The 16,893-nt window shown below is 36.1% G+C and overlaps 1 protein-coding gene across 1 annotated transcript; it reads right to left on the bottom strand.

Moving 5' to 3' along the window:
* Positions 1–5,455: 5,455 nt before the first annotated feature.
* Positions 5,456–13,343, bottom strand: LOC147542985 (FACT complex subunit SSRP1-like). The gene is made up of 16 exons (XM_086636164.1): positions 12,814–13,343; positions 11,214–11,399; positions 10,473–10,578; positions 9,778–9,914; positions 9,081–9,164; positions 8,908–9,002; positions 8,656–8,764; positions 8,430–8,516; positions 8,252–8,344; positions 7,883–8,080; positions 7,628–7,773; positions 7,384–7,528; positions 6,552–6,650; positions 6,278–6,460; positions 6,082–6,160; positions 5,456–5,877 (listed from the first exon to the last, which is right to left on the bottom strand). Exons 1-16 carry the CDS (start codon positions 12,865–12,867, stop codon positions 5,771–5,773), a joined length of 1,908 nt encoding a protein of 635 aa, XP_086492290.1. The 5' UTR covers positions 12,868–13,343; the 3' UTR covers positions 5,456–5,770.
* Positions 13,344–16,893: the final 3,550 nt, after the last annotated feature.

Raw genomic sequence — 16,893 nt, 5'->3', positions numbered from 1 at the left:
TAAATTTTCTATTGATAATCACATGCAGAACTAAGTTATTTACGAAGAAGAGATGACAGATATGAAAGAGAAGAGATGGTGATTGTGGTGGTTCGTGATGGTGATTGTAGTGGTTTGTAGCAATTACTGTTTGGTTTCTGATGTTGGTGATTGTGACAGTTGTGATGGTGACTGTAGTGGTTGGTAGCAGTTAATGCGGTGGTTCACAAATTTGTGATGGTGATGGCGGTTGTCGATGGCGACAAATGGCGGTTGTTGGTGACAGATGGTGCTTTGCGATGGTGACTGTGGTGGTTTTTGATTGTCTGACATATGTGGCAATGGTTGTTGGGGATGGTGGACTAGTTGTAGTGACGGTAAACAAGATGAAGATAGAGGAGATCTACAAAAGGTGGATGGTATAAGAAATACTGGGATTTGGGTAAAGTTTGGGGCGAACAGTTTTTTGAAGCTAAAAATTAACATTTAGAGCAAGTCCAATCTAGGGGCTCGACCTCCCAATCTAGAAGCTCAACCTCCCAATCTAGGGAACCTCTTAATTTTGGGACGCTCGAATTTTTTCAACTCCAATATCGAGTTTTTAATGGCTCCCAAATTCAAATTATGTATGTGTGTGGTATTTTAATTTTAATTTTGAACTATAAATTATTAGTTCCAAATATAAAGTCTAAATTTGATATTAGTCTAGAGGGAGAAAAAAAAATTAGATAAAAAAGAGAAAAAATCAAATAAATAAATAAAGAAGAAGCTTAAAACAATAATAAGATTAAAAAAAGAAAAGTAAGTGGAGGGATCTCCTAAAACAGTAACATTTGAAGTTGGGAGTCCGAGAGAGTGGGTCTCTCAGCCCTTGGCTCTCCGGTTGGAGGTAGGGGCGTGGCTGTGTGAGGGCCTGTGGGGTCACAGACCCCCAAATACCTGAATGAGAAACTCCTCTTGCCCACTTCCTCCTCTTGTGTGCTCAAATGGGATCTTCTGCCTATATAACAAACCAAGGAAGTCCTCCCTATACCTACACAACTAAACACAAGCCCACTTGTTACTTCTTCCTAACCAACCCTTATCTCACTTGGAAGTTACATAATGGTCGTCATTTCACAAATCCAAAACAACATTTGTCTTTGACCTAGTTAAAGTCTAACTCTTTGGACCAAGTTTTTGTTAAGCCCGTAACAAAAAAGAGAGTAGACGATGAACAATTTTGAAGGAAACTCTTTGCCAACAATATGAACTATGATCCAAACAAATGAAAGGAGATAGATATTGTCGAATTAAAGACAGAGATCGCCAGATTAAGGAAAAGAGTAAGAGAGGGACAAAAAGCGAATAGAGAGAGATAAAGATATACGAATGAGTTGATTATAAATAAGTAGATTTGTAATTTCTTGTATGTCTATATAACATCCCATTATAGTCACTAAAACGTGCCCCACGACTAAAATTTTCTGGCTTCGCTACTGGTTGGAGGGGATGGGGACTAGGCTCTCAAATTTAAATTTGGGAGCCCACCCCGCCCCATATTGGACTTGCTCTTAGCTCATCTTCTTTACCACTATCATCGTCATCGTTATTTCGCTCTCACAAAAACTATCAACCTCTCTAGCTTCCAACCCAAGCTCCAATGGCAAGCTTCAAGAAAGCTAGATAAAATCTGGAAAGAGGAAAAGATGATGATGGTGATAGTAATGGTATGGTGATGGTGGTGGTAGTGGTAATGGTGTGTATGGTGATGGTGGTGAAAGAAAAGGTTTTTAAAAGAGAAAGACCTAGATGATAATATTGGTGGTCGCAGCGGTGTGTACGGTGGCAGTGAAAGGGGCCAAAAGCATTTCTTTCAATATTTGGGTTTTAAAAAGGCAGATTTAGTAATTGACCCCCACTTATTTAGTTATATTACGACTACACCCCTAAAATGATTATCGTTCGGGCGTTAACCCCAAAGGCTGCTTTTCTATCAAATGGTTGTTACATGAGGGGCGCGCGGGTCACATGCTTCATCTCAGACGAAAATAGGCCCTCTAAATCTGACGGTCAACACATGGATAAGAAGATCAACAATCCAGATTGATTCCTCATTTCTTCTAGTTGTTGGAATATTATTCAATATTGGCCTCTTCCTTCCCTCCTTCCAATGTTCATCCTCTATAAAACAAAGGTATGCCCTCCACCATTCACTTGAAAATCTTGGCAAGCTAACGCAAATGTTACTCCGTCAATTCACGCTAAAACCGATGGTAGGAGGGTCAAAAATAGGTTTCTGTTAGTTTAGTTAGTCAGGTATTGCAAGTATGAAATTTTTTTCGAATGGGGGGCCTTCACTAAATACTATATTTACAGCGAGGTGGTTTACCTAACTATAGTTGTTAATGTTTATGAAGGGTTTCAAACTTTCTTTTTGAATGGTTCGTAAACAGAAGACGTGAGGTTTGATACTGTTTCTTTTATGCAATGAAGTTTGAGTTATACTTGTTGTTTTGGTTGATTTTAGCATACCTATGTTGTGTTTTCTTTGTGTACTTATGTCTTGGAAATGCAATGGAACATTGTTCTTGGGGTGTGTTGCTCATGTACTATTAAACTTGAATGGAACTTCATGAAACCTGATGGAACTTCAAGTGTTTTCTTTGTGTACTTATATGAAAATGCAATGGAGAATGCATGGTTCTTGTGTTTCAATAGTTTTGTCATGCCAGGAAATGCAATGGAACTTGATAAAACTTCATGAAACTTTATCACCTTACAGAAAGTAGAGGAGTTATACAATAAGATTACTTACTTACATATGAAATTTCTTGTTAAACAGTAACAACTACAGTTAGGTAAAATACCTCACTGTAAATATAGTATTTAGTGAAGGCCCCACGTTCGAAAAAAGTTTAGATTTGCAATACCTGACTACTTAAACCTACTTTTGACCCTCATTCCAACAGTTTAGATTTGCAATACCTAACACTTGTATTTGCTTGTCAAAATTTCCAAGTGAAGGGTGTAGGGCATGCCTTGATTTTATATAGGATGACTGTTGGAGGTGTTAAGTTTGTGACCATCCAACTCAAAACCAATTGGCAATGAGTGGAGAGGATCTATACTTTATATTCTTGGTTGCTAGTTACCCATTATCCCAGTGGGACTATTCTCACACGCCCCCTCACGTGTGGCGTTCTTTGAGCCTAACACGTGTGTTTTTTTCTTTACGGGTGACGTGGAACACGTGTGGCTTTTAAGCCTTATAGTCCCACTGGGATAATGGGTAACTAGCAACCAAGAATATAAAGTATAGATCCTCTCCACTCATTGCCAATTGGTTTTGAGTTGGATGGTCACAAACTTAACATGGTATCAGAGCTAGGCCCACACGTGATAGGCTTAAAAGCCACACGTGTTCCACGTCACCCGTAAAGAAAAAAACGCACGTGTATTAGGCTCAAAGAACGCCACACGTGAGGGGGCGTGTGAGAATAGTCCCACTGGGATAATGGGTAACTAGCAACTAAGAATATAAAATATAGATCCTCTCCACTCATTGCCAATTGGTTTTGAGTTGGATGGTCACAAACTTAACAGGAGGGAGAGTGGAGGGCAAGCTTGGAATAAATTACAACAGCTAGAATAAGAGAGGAATTGATATGGACCGTTGATCTTCTAGTGTATGTGTTGACCGTCATATTTGAGGGGGGGGGGGTATTTTCGTCCGAGATGAAGCATGTGACTCGCACGTCCCTCATATAACAGTCATTTGACGGAAAATCAATCTTTGGAGGTTAACGCCCAGACGATAATCATTCTAGAGGTGTAGTCCTAATATAACTAAATAAGCGGGGGTCAATTACTAAATCTCCCTTTGAAAAAAAATCTCTAAAAAATCAAATTCTTGTGTAAATAACAAAAGATGAATAACAAAAATCCCTTTACCACTCAAATTCTTGTGTAAATAACAAAAATGAGAGAGTTTCAAAATGAATATCTTCGTAATACCAAAAAAATAACAGTGTCTCTTTAAAATCACTACACCTCTAGCAAAACCTTGTATGCTTGTATTGTTGGGACATGGTGTCTCTTACTTTTCTAAGCGTAATCTCAGCCGCCTATACGTCTAACACTAGGTTTCTCATAGTTTCATGCCATAACTAAAGGTGAACTAGTATGGACAGAAATAACCTTATATCGCTTTCACTCAGATTGAATCGATTCCTTTCCCGAAGATCAGGAGCTTCACTTGTGCAACTCCTTTATTTGAGATACCCAAGCAATCGACTTGATCTTCTGCCTTTCAAGTAAGCTAGGACCTTTTTGAACAATGAAGATGAAAAACTTTTTCTTCTCTAGACTAGATAAATAGCTGGGAACAATTTTCTATTTCTGTCTTCTACTTAATGTAGCCAGAGAGAAAAATCTCCGTTAGAATTTCCACACATTTTTTCAGTTCTAACGAGGTCCTTATATGCAGACACCTCGAGTCAGAACTCTATTCCAAATAAGATTCCTAATAGACCCACAAAATAGAAAGACTTTGAGTCCTAATCTGGGACGATTCCCAGATGGGAGTCTATCCTGTCTGGGACTCCTCTATAGTGGGGCGGCCAAGGCAGCCCATGTCCTTGGGACATGGGACTAGCCGGCCCATGCATATAGTCGGGCCACATAGGGTTGGTCTTAGCATAGCCCGAGCCATATGGCCCGACCACCTATTTTAGCCCGAGCAATTGGACTGGCCTTTGATATCTTTGTCCGGTCTCAGCCAAACCCTTTTGGGCACATTTAGGCGGGTCTAGTCCGTGGCTCCGAGCCCTTTTATCCTATTCCCTCTAGTCAAATCTTTTGATCCAGTCGACACTCTTTGGTGTAACCCGTTCTATGACCCGATCGTAATTAGCCGCGAATCATCCAAGTTATTCGCCGATCGTAGTTAGTTCCCAGCTAAACACTAGGAGTCCTAAAACGACTGGAGTTCGTGATCTTCTTCACTATTTGCCCTATCCGACAAATTGGGCGCGTTGTTGTCTTGATCGAAGGACATTTCTTTTCTGTATCAGGGAGTGAAAGTATCTAGACAGAGCTCTTACTTTGCAAGAGAAATGTTTCCTTCCTCATACTTTTACCAGTAACTCAACTCACATGCTAATGTGACATCTTCCTGATCATAAAATGGTATTTGAAAATATCAATGATTCTAAAATAAACAAAAAATACGTACAAGTTACGATCCCATAAAGTTTCAAGTCAACTCAAAAGAGCATCTCAAATGGGAACTCAAATTCTAAAACTGAAAGTGTCTGCTCCAGATTTTTAAAATCTTTGCTAAAAAAACCATCCCCAATGAAACACTATTCCATACCTTCCACGATGGCATGGGGTGATATAATGAAGGGAGCCTCCGGAGAGACTCTTAGAGTGTCTTCTTGAGTTTCTTCAAGAGTGACCTCAATCCAGCTTTAAAATTTAAACCAATAGAAAATACTCTTTTAACTATTGTTTTTATATTAAATTTAAAATTGTCATGTGTATCAACTATCTAGTAAAACCCACTGTATATTGAGAATATGAAAGCTAGAAATATACCCCTCAATTAGTTTTAGTCGCATCAAGTCTTAAACCCCACATATCTGATATGAGCCCTAATGACCAAAAAACCCATTTACAAATTGAAGAAAGTTAATAGATTCTAAGCTCATTATACTAGTTATTCCAAAAAATTGGTTTCACCATCAGCAGCTACAAGCTAGCGCTATAGACCAAAAAACCAGCGGCCTTTGAGGACTAACTCGACTATTCATTCTGAGTCTACAAGTGTTGGGGTGCTCCTGTAACCAGCCATGGCCTCCTTATAACGCTTTTGATCAGCTCGAGCTTTCACTTCATATGGTTCTTTCTCCTCAGCTGTATGTCAGTATACAAGGATGGACCTCAAGATTTTAGTTCTTAATCCATAATCAAGTAGGCCTAACTGTCAATATAAAGGGTGGGCAACAGCCCATCCGTTCATAAATGGGCAATGCCGGGCTACCATGGCCATTAAACGAGCCATGTTTGGTCCGACACGGCCCGCTGTGAACCAGCATTATGCGGGGTTACGAGCATTACCTGTCATGTTCCTCCATTTCTCCCCAAGCGCCCGTCCAATGTCACCGAATGCCATTCCAGAATTTGTTTTCTTTATATTCTGTGCAAGTAAATAAAGCGAACTTATTAATGAAAGTAATTCAAATGACAGGCACCGTGGGCAACCAAATAAATGATCAAGCTATAACTGATGGCACTGAGTAAGAAAATAACTTACTTCTCTTTCGGCTTGTGAGAAAAACATGAAAGCGGGCACTGCCTTCTTTGGTGCATTCGGGTCCTTTTTCTTCTTCGGCTTTCTTTTCTTTGAACCATCTTCACCTCCATCTTTGGGTTTTCTCTTAGCTGATGATGGCTTTGATGCAGGAGCTTCTTTCTTGGTCTCCTTTTTTGCAGGTGTCTGAAATGGTAAAACAAAATCCCCTTCAAATATGCTTGATATATTCAGATTTTACTACGGAGACAGGTATAAGAGCAAGAGAATCACAAACCTCTTTTTCGCCTCCACTATCACTTGCATCAGAATCATCTCCTCCAGAATCATCAGTCGGAGAGCCCTCATCGTCCTTTTCTGCCACGAAATCCTCATCCTAGAGAAATGCACCCGAAAGTACAAGTTATTTGAAGAATCACATAAATTCAGCACCTGGTTACATATGATGCTTCAGAAGGTTCTCTTAAGTGGCACTATAGGTAACCTAAGGAAACAACCGAAACTTCGTATAATGCATATACATATACATATTTGTTATAAATATCTGATTTATGGTAGATGGCCACCACACTTCGTAACTCCCACCACCATATGTTCTCCACCATTACTTTGTATTCAAACACCCATTATTTTCACAGCATACATAGTTCAATGATCTCGTATATGTGCCTAAGTAAAAGGCCGATGTCTCTTTTTAGACATATATTCTCATCTGGTTCAGAATGTATCGAAGTGCAAAAGTAGAGAAATTCTCTACAAACATAAGAAGAAAAATCTAGTTCTTGTTTATTATCTCTTGGTTTATATTTCTATTACCTTTCTACTTCTCTCTTTTACTTTCACAACAATATTGTGTTTAACAAGGTCGAGTTGAAAATTATACAAGAACAGTTTGAAAATAGTTTTGCATAAGATACAAAGTGAAGATTATTGTAATTGTGAATTATTTCCCAGGTAGAAGTATATGGATCACGAGCCAAAAGCCACCTAAATAGTTTGTGTAGAAGAAATATTAAATCATCTTAGTTCAGAAAGCATAAAGTGCTTAGTGTCCTCCAAAGATGGCAGACTTGTTGCTAGAATTTTTTAAATGAAGCATTAGTGCATACCTCCTCGTCGCTGTCATCACCAGCTTCATATCTAATACGCTCAAGATGTGGATCAACTGCATCATCATCGTCATCTTGTAGAACAGCAGCAACGCCCTTCGCAGTTTGGGACTCTCCAAGGTTCAAGATTCTCAAACCCTTTCCACTGCAAGTAAGCAAAAAAAAAAAAAAAACTGCTTCAGATAATCCCCATTATTTGCTGTTGTCCATGTTAAAACTTAAAAGGAAGTACCAAGAGACCCACCTAATGAAGTCAAAAAGGTTATGATATTCGTTCTTTTGGATGTTCTTAAATAAATGTTCTTGCTCATTCTTCAATTTCACTAGAAGATCAAAGTAGTGCACACTTGCGGATCCAGCTCCATGCCGCTCAAACTCAACATATTCAATCTAAAGTGCAAAGAGAATAATTGATGTGACCCCTCCACTTAAATGAATAAAACATGTACATAATAGATCAGAATACGATACATTATACGAAGTGCTAAGGGAAGTATACCTCATCGTGGAGAACGAGAGTAGGAGGTTTTGGTAGAAAGAAGAAGCCCTTTTCAAGTGGATATAGTATACCATCTTCAGCTTTTAAAGATGATTTAACTGCATATCCATCTTGACAACTGCGGAACTTTCCTGGTCTAGTAATTTTGGCGCCACATAAACCACGCAAGATCGTGGTGAAAACTTCATGGATTAGTCCCTGATAATTTATTAATAACGAGTCAACTACTGCACAATAGCTGACAGATTGAGCTCCTCGAGGTCTATACATTTCTATATACTAACATTTTGGCAGGTAATACTAATTCCCGTCCAATATCCGGCAGTTGATTATTCAATAAAAGTATAAAGATAAGAGCAGTTCACATGCCTTATAAGATGGTTCCAACTTGTCCTTGTACTTTGTGTTCAAGAGATCCTCACGAAGTGATAATGTACTTTCACTAATCAACTCTGTTTCAAACTGAGAGACGAGAAATATACAGGTTAGACAAATAAAAATTATGGGAACTCTCAGCAACTAGCAAAACACCATAAATTAGAATAACCTGCAAGACGACATGCGGGTACAAGGTTTGTCCTTTCCTGATAGGTGGGTCAAGAGTTATAACAACAAAGGTATGTGGTTGATTAAACTGTACACAATAGAAAACAAGTACTTTTAAGATCTGTTCAAATTTCAAACACAAACATACATCTAACAGAATTCCAAATCCTCCAAAAACAGGGGAGGACAAAATTATCAAGATATTATTACTACTTTCTGAAGCTAACCTTGGGCAGCAGAAAAAGGCGCATAACACTGCTGTATTGTATTTTAAAATCATTAGCCTGCCCTTGAAGACGTAAGAAGGACATGTGAAGTTCAACATTGTATCTTCCCCTAAACAGAGCATAAGATTATACTTTATGTTCATTTCCCAACAAAAGTGGCACGTAATTGTAGATAAATAATTCAATAATTCAACATAAAAGAAGAAAAATCCCATTGTACAGCTAAACTAATATTCAAGTACACAAGAGTACCTTGGTGTAAGGATGGCAATCCCCTCAAACGTGACAACGGCTGCTTCACCTAATGAACCAACATCAGCCATTGACATGACTTTCTCACGGAACACCTAATAACAAGAAGTTATTAAAATGGTACCCAGATAAAAATTTGCTGACATAGATATGATTAAATCAGTCAAACTCACCTGAGCTGGAGGATTAGCTTCATCACCAACATACTGGGTGTTGGAATTAGGTATATGGAAACTCATTTCTACCAACGAATCTTTCTAGAGATGATTAAGATAAGAAAAGTCAGTATAATGTAAAAAAAAACAATAAAAGACCATAAACAATTGAACTCGGCCATAGTTATTACATTCTTCAGCTTGAGGACACAAGTTAACAGGACCACCAATTCTAACTAGGTTATGATTAACCCCATAAGCTCTAAATGCAAAAGGTCAAATAGCGCTCCATGTACCATTTAAATGGTACGTTAGTACAAAATAGATTTACCAACTTAGTAGGAAAGGCTGATAAAATGAGATATGCCTACTGGATGAGAATGCATAAACCACATTTCAGTACTCTCTTCTAGTCTCCTAAAACTTAGAGGGAAGGAAACCCACAAATGCAGCAACATTACAATTTTCTTTTACTACATTGTTGTATCAAAGAAGTATATAAACAGGACCTGTTAGAGCCACATAACCACTAACAGATAACTAATTTATATGCTAAGCTGCAGGCAGTCAATTTTCAGAAGAGCGGGCAATGCTTTATTTTGCTAATCAAATAATATATGTGAAACAGATAGGAATGCCAGCCAACAAACTAAACATAGGACACAAGCCAGAAGGCTCAGCCCGACATAGCAAAGAAACCTAAATGTTGATGTACCTCATTAGCACCAGTGGTATCATCCACATGAAATTCCAAGAGGACATCATTTTTCCCCTGCATCTGTGATTGTGATACATCTGCTAAAGACACTTCAAAAGCCTGTTTCTCACCTACCAAGAAAGTAAGCATGTTCCCTGTAGGAAACAACATCAGCAGACTTGGAAATAAATATACAAGAAAAGATTATGTGCTCATTTAGACGCTACAAAGAATACAAATTGCAGTCACGAGATCAACCATTCTATTGAAAATGGTCACCCAACCAATTGCACCATATAACTAAAACACTTCAGAAATCTTACCGTATCGTGCATAGGTTGAAACTAAAACTAACAATAACAATATGAGGTATGGTACTTAAAAAAGGTACAAATGGTAATTTTTTTTGAACAAATATTTTTGTTTGAACATTGAAGGGCAAATGAATTTATGAAGAATGAAAAACGTTACACGTCTCCAAAAAGACATGATTGCATAGGTATTTACTCATTTTCTTAGTCGCATTATAAGTCTTCTGCCATTAAAAACTAGGAAGATCAACTTTAGGTATGAAAAAATTCCACATTGCCAAAAATATGTCACACAAGAAAACTAGTAAATAACTATGATATCATTATTGAGAAGATGAGTTAGCAATTATAGGAAAATATAAAATTTGTTTAGCAGCCAAGAGAACAGACAACTTCACGTACCACTCAAATCAATCTCGCCCCAATTCTTTCCATCGACAGAAAGTTGCTTCTCCTCCAGAGTTACTCCAATATTATTTTGAATGAACGTAGTCAAACTACTGACATCCTACATACAAGAATTAAAATTGATAACCCATTAGATCCCAAGCAACCATATCTTCTCTCAACGAGGCCTATTTTCTCGTTGACGCCACAGCAAGCTGAGCTAAATAACATTCCATTTGGCACTTTACTTACCAATCATAGATCAAAATGCTATGCTAGAAGCAACATAATCATATTCCCCTGTTCTTTGGCATTATTTTCCTTTTTTACTATTTTCTAATTTCAGTTACACTGTTCGGCCATTAAACGTAATCGTCCAATCATAAATCCTTCTTCTTTTAGAAGCAATAAATGAAGTCAGCTGAGAACTTTAATGCTCTAAACGTTACATGATTCTTGCTCAGTATTTTTTTTCCTTAACTTTCTAAATTAGTTTTCCTACTACTACTTTGAGGTTCGGCGCTTTCAACATCTTTCTCTTACGTGTCTTTATTTTATCGTTGCCCTGGTTAGAATTTATATAATATAAAGCTGTCCCTGTTCATTATTTCATCCTACAGAGTAATATTCTACAATAGAATGTTATTTCTCCAACTAAAATTAACGTTCAGTAGTTAGAAGTTCGACAAAAGTATCAACAATAATAGAAAGAAAAATGTGAAAGGAGGTGGCCGGTATAAAGATATGAAATAAGACCTGCTCGCGGAAGCCAGTAAACTTGTAGAACAATCCATCTTTGATTTGAACTCCAAGCTGGTAGGTCTTGGGAACTTTCATCCATCTCACACCAATAATGTCAGCTTTCTTAACTTCAACCACCTTTCCCCCTCCCTGCTTCTTCCATGCAATTCCACCTGAATGAACCTTCAGCTGCCCAGGGTTCTACCAATTCCATCACAAACAAATAAAAAGATCAGTTTCAATCTCAAAAGTCCTATATGTAAGCGTAATTTTTTCCAACTCGTCGGTACACAAGTCATATACGCTTCAAAATCCAAAGGTCTGTCTATTATATATTACAAAATCTCAAACATCAAAATACGTGTCTCGTGCTCTAAAATGGGAATGCTTCCTCAAATTCCCATAATAACAAGTATGTGATGTTATAGAAATATCATACATCAGCGAACTCGTGTCATGCTCTACAGCCATGTGAGCAGACTTATCATACTCCACTCACTAGAATTTTATCTATGTCTTGATTATGGTAATTATGTTCAAACAAATCGTCTTACTTCTTTCGTTAGGAAATAATGACATGAATAGCAATTAATCCCCAACCACAGGAGCAACGGAATCCAAAAACTTGAACATGAAGTTATGCTACACTAGATAGCTTAGAGCATCTCCAACGCAACACTCGAACAGTCAAACTCTAGAACTTAAGAGTGCCACATATGATTTTTAAAGTTTTTCATTAAAAATTCAATTACAGTGAACCTCGAGAGGACACTGTAAATTTAAAGTGTTCTCTTGAGAATCTTTAAGTGCCACTTAAGTAATTCAATTAATTTTAAATAGAAATATAAGTTTAGAGTTTCCCTTGACTTGAGTGTCCAATTGGAGAAGCATTTCTAATAAAGTATCTGTAAATGATCAAGTAGGAGAGATCCACTTTACACACTTGACGCCTAGGATTTTTAAAAAATTTCCTAAGTGTTGCATTGGATAGACTCTTATATGGAACCAAATCCCATAACGGAAACATAAACTAAACCCTAGGAAAGAGATAGAGGGGAAAATAGTAAACAGGTAAGATCATAATTTTTTCCCTCTTAAACCTAGAATCTCAATCAAACCAAGAACCCTAGATATCAATCTACAAACCGAACCTTTTTCTTTCAAACATAAGTAACCAAAATGAAAAGAGAGAAAGAGTGAGATCAAATTGCAAAAAAAGCATAGCAGATACACCGTACAAAACAAAAAAAAAATACATAAAATCACGATAAAAAATAAAGCTAAACGCTAAATAATGAACAACAAACTCAAATTTGAAAGAAATTGGAAACGTCAAAAGCGATATATTCTACTAGGGTTTCTAAACCTCTTAGGGTTATAAAATCCGTGTCAGAAAAACAAAAACACAAGAGACAATAACATATATATAGAGAGAGAGGGTTCTGGTTTTGTACTGTTTATACGATCTCTCTCCGTAAGTCCGTATGATCTTACGTGCCTTAACCTAGTTCTATAATCTTCTTTAAAACAGAAAAACACGAACAAATAAGAAGCCATGATAGAGAGAGAAGATAGAAAATTGAAAACAGGGTAGAGAGAGAGAGAGAGAGATTACAGTTCCGCCGCGACCTCCAAGGAAGATATTGTTGAAGAGATGACCGTCGCTCATGACTACGAGTAGAGAGAGAGAGAGAAAATCTACGAGTAAGAGGAAGAGAGTGATGAATAAAATGAGAAGAGGGAATTCCTTCGTTTATATAATCGAAGAGGTGGCCAAGTCGATTTTCGCTTAATTTGATCGTTCACGGTATTTACCGCCATTTCGCGACCCTGTATTTTCGGGCTTCCGGGTCAAATTGGCCTGTCGGGTCAGGTTGGTGGACGGGCCGACGAACGAAGGCTTATTGGGTTGTGGACATCCTAACCTAGTTAGATAACATTCAATTTCAAATAGTTTCTCTTCAAAGAGACAATAGGTTCAAGTATTTTCACTTTCCACCTATTTAGCCCAAGTCCATTTCTACACTTGAGTATCTTGAAAATTTCGAGTTTCGTCCTTGAAACCCATTTTGAATGTTCTTTAGAGAATTTACGACCGATTATGCGATAAACAAGTTAGAAAAAAAAGGAGATAGTAGACAGGTCAACACTTGTACGAGCAAATAGAATCTTAAGAAAACAAATGGTATCTTGTTTATTTGTCTTGATTCAAATTGATAATTCTCGTTGTAGTTGTTATTGCACCGTCATGCCAATGAAGTGACGAAGAATGCTCGCAAAGAAGGTGAGGTTAGAACGAACCAAAACCATTACCAAACACCACACAAGATCAACCTAGATTTATAGTAATACGGGTTCTCTGAATGAGGGATTGGACGAATGGCTCAAAATTGGGCCCAAAATAAGAGCCCAGACCATTAATGCCACAAAATGTAAAGCAGGTCCAAGGCGTCAGACGAGTCACGGGGAGATGAAAAATTCGAAACGCCCTTCTTCTTTTCGAAATTTACTAAAGTGCCATCAAATAGTTCCCGGGAAACGCGAAAATTTCTGAAAAATAATCTGACACACCTCTCATCAGACCTTGCACTATGCCATCGAAAAATTCCCGAGAGACGCGAAATTTTTTGAAAAATAGTCTGACGCACATGCTATCAAAACCTTATACTTTCCACGAATTTACAGAATTGCCATCACAAACTTCACCAACTTGCCATTTTCGTTCTTTTTCCAGATTTATTTCTTTTTTTATTTTCTCCTACACATATTTCTCTCTCCAATCTCAACAAATTTAGTTCTTTTTTTCCAGATTTATTTCTTATCTCTTTAGATTTAAATTTTCTCATTTTTAGTAGTTTTTCATTAATTTGTTTCCATATATTTTTTTGTAATTATTTCCATATATTTTTTGGTAGTTTTTCATTCATTTGTACAAAGGAATTTTCTTGTGTACTGGGAATTGTTTTGTGTAGTGGCCATTTGGTTATTTACTAGACATTTTTATACTGGGAAGTTCTTGTGTACCGGGAATTGTTCTGTGTACTGGCCATTTGGTTATGTACTAGACACTTTTGTACTGGAAATTTTCTTGTGTATTGGGCATTGTTCTGTGTACTGACCATTTGGTTATGTACTAGACATTTTTGTACTGGGAATTTTCTTGCGTACCGAGAACTGTTTTGTGTACTGGCCATTTAGTTATGTAATAGATACTTTTGTACTGGGAATTTTCTTGTGTGCCGAGAACTGTTTTATGTATTGGTCATTTGGTTATGTACTAGACATTTTTTGTACTGGAAATTTTCTTGTGTAACGGGGTATTGTATTATGTACTGATCATTGCGTTATGTACTAGACACTTTTGAAAAGAAAATAAAGGAAAATTTATTTCAAACTTTGAACCAATCTCTTTTATTTATTAATTTTGTTTCCAATCTTTCTAGATTTATTTATTTTTTCTTTTTTTATTTTCTTTCCAACTTTGAACGAATTTCGAATTTTTTTCTCCAACTTTTCAGATTTATTTCTTTTTCCTTTTTTTATTTTCAGATTTCTCTCTCCAATCTCAACAGATTTCTTTCTCTTTAAAAATATTTTTTCTGTTTTATTAGATAATCTTTCAAAAATGATAGAGAGGGCAATAATATAATCGATTTTGGAAGATTTGTCAAGAGAGAGAAAGAATAAATAAGAACAGAAAGCTTTTAAAGAGAAAGAACATAAAACTTTGATGCTTTAGAGATTGAAAGAGATGAAAAAAAATAAAATGTGAAACAAAATAAGAATGATGAAGAACATTTTTGGATGTATAAATAAGAAGGGGGAAGGAATTGAAACAAAATATAATGGGAGGTATACAAAAAAATTGGCCAAAATTTTGACAAAAATGGAGTCGTTTTTGAAAATTTGAAAAAATATCTGAATGTTTGAGACAGAGGAAAAAAAATAGGGTCTGTGGGTATAAACACCAAAATAATGTTCAAAAAGGGATTAGGGTCGAATCTTGTCAAAAAATGGATTTTTAGTCCTTTTGCTCTTGGGTCTAAAAACCCATACTATCTATACAACAATTTCATCCGTGTCCCAAATCATTTTCGCGGGACTTTAAATTGTGGGGTCGGACCGAAAATCCCAACAGCTTAATTAACCGTGAATTTGGGATAAATTATAGGAAACAAAATTTAAATTTTCCCAAAACGAAACGTTTTCAAAAACCCTAATCTAAATCTTCGAAATACCATTACCAGAAACTAATCAAACGCTGAAAAGAAGGAAATCAAATTTGGGCGTGATTTGGGGGATTTATTAGCAAAAAACGGATAGAAACAAATCATAATTTCTCTCTCCTCTAAACAGATTTGGAAATTAAATTTATTTTCTCTCTATAAACTTTCAGATTTGGAAAGATTATATTTTCTGAGATCAATTTAGCGTGATTTGGGGGTTAATTTACAAAACGTATATATCACTTTCTCTCACTTAATTTTTAGATTTGGAAATAGTATATTTTTCTGGGAACATTACAACAACATTTGTTTTCGTTTTTACTCATACATAAATACACATCGAATACAAATTATCAAACACATACGTAAATTATGTGTTATTTATGACGAGGAAACCAACATTTGTCATGTATACAACGTAATTTATCAACTGTATGTGTGTCATGTTCAATAAATTACACATAATTTCTTTTACATTACACATCCTTTACAATCTGTTACAAAAAAATCGTTCACACTATATTGTCGAAGAGCATATGTAGTCTTGAGCAAGACAAACAACATTTACACTATATTGTCGAAGAGCATATCCAAATGCTTTTGCACCACCAGGAAACAAATGACCAACTTCAGTAGGAAATTCCATAAGTAACAGCAAAACTACAAAAAGAGAACATATACATTTGTCAATAGAACATATAATTTACTAGAAACGACATGTATAATGGAATAAATTATGCATACTGTTTGTTAAACTTCATAATGTGTTAGGAGACAAACATAACTTTAGTTTGAATCACAAGGTCACTATTATGTGAAAAATATGTATAATGTGCAATAAATTACATATAATTTTTGGAACATTTAATGTACTAACGGCAACTGGTTTGGGGAAAAAGTACACGTAATGTTGAATAAATTATATATAATCTATGCAAATTTATAAGATGTTTTTGATATTATTTATAAAGTATGTATAATTTGTAACCAAATACATATATTTTACATTCTCTTATAAAAAAACATCATACAGAAGATGTTTGCGTTATGTATGTGTTATGTTCAGTAAACATCATGTAATGTCGTGTAAATTATAAATCGTTTACATTTTGTTACAACCAAATCGTACTAGATCTTCTCTGGATAAAAAATGATATGTAATTTATTGTAAACGATCTGTAATTTATTTTAAATTATATATCGTTTGCATTCAGTTATAACAAATCGTACGAGATCTTCTTTGCATAAAAAATTGTACGGAAACCTTGATGAATATTTGAAAAAATGATCTAAAAATCAAAATTTGTAACCTAAAACAACTAAAAAGTAACAAAATACATAGAGACAAACACTTCTTAATCGAATAAAATGAATTGTAAAGACGGATTTAACATTAACATCATAAAATCGGTTATGAATCTTAGAGAGAGAAAATACTAAATAATGACGAACATTTGATTAGATGATAC

This window comes from Eschscholzia californica, unplaced genomic scaffold (assembly GCF_041429995.1).
Source record: "Eschscholzia californica isolate CP2 unplaced genomic scaffold, dmEscCali1.0.p SCAF_4, whole genome shotgun sequence".
Taxonomy (NCBI): Eukaryota; Viridiplantae; Streptophyta; class Magnoliopsida; order Ranunculales; family Papaveraceae; genus Eschscholzia; species Eschscholzia californica.
Note: the sequence above shows the minus strand (reverse complement) of the source record. Positions and strands in the feature narration are given on the sequence as shown.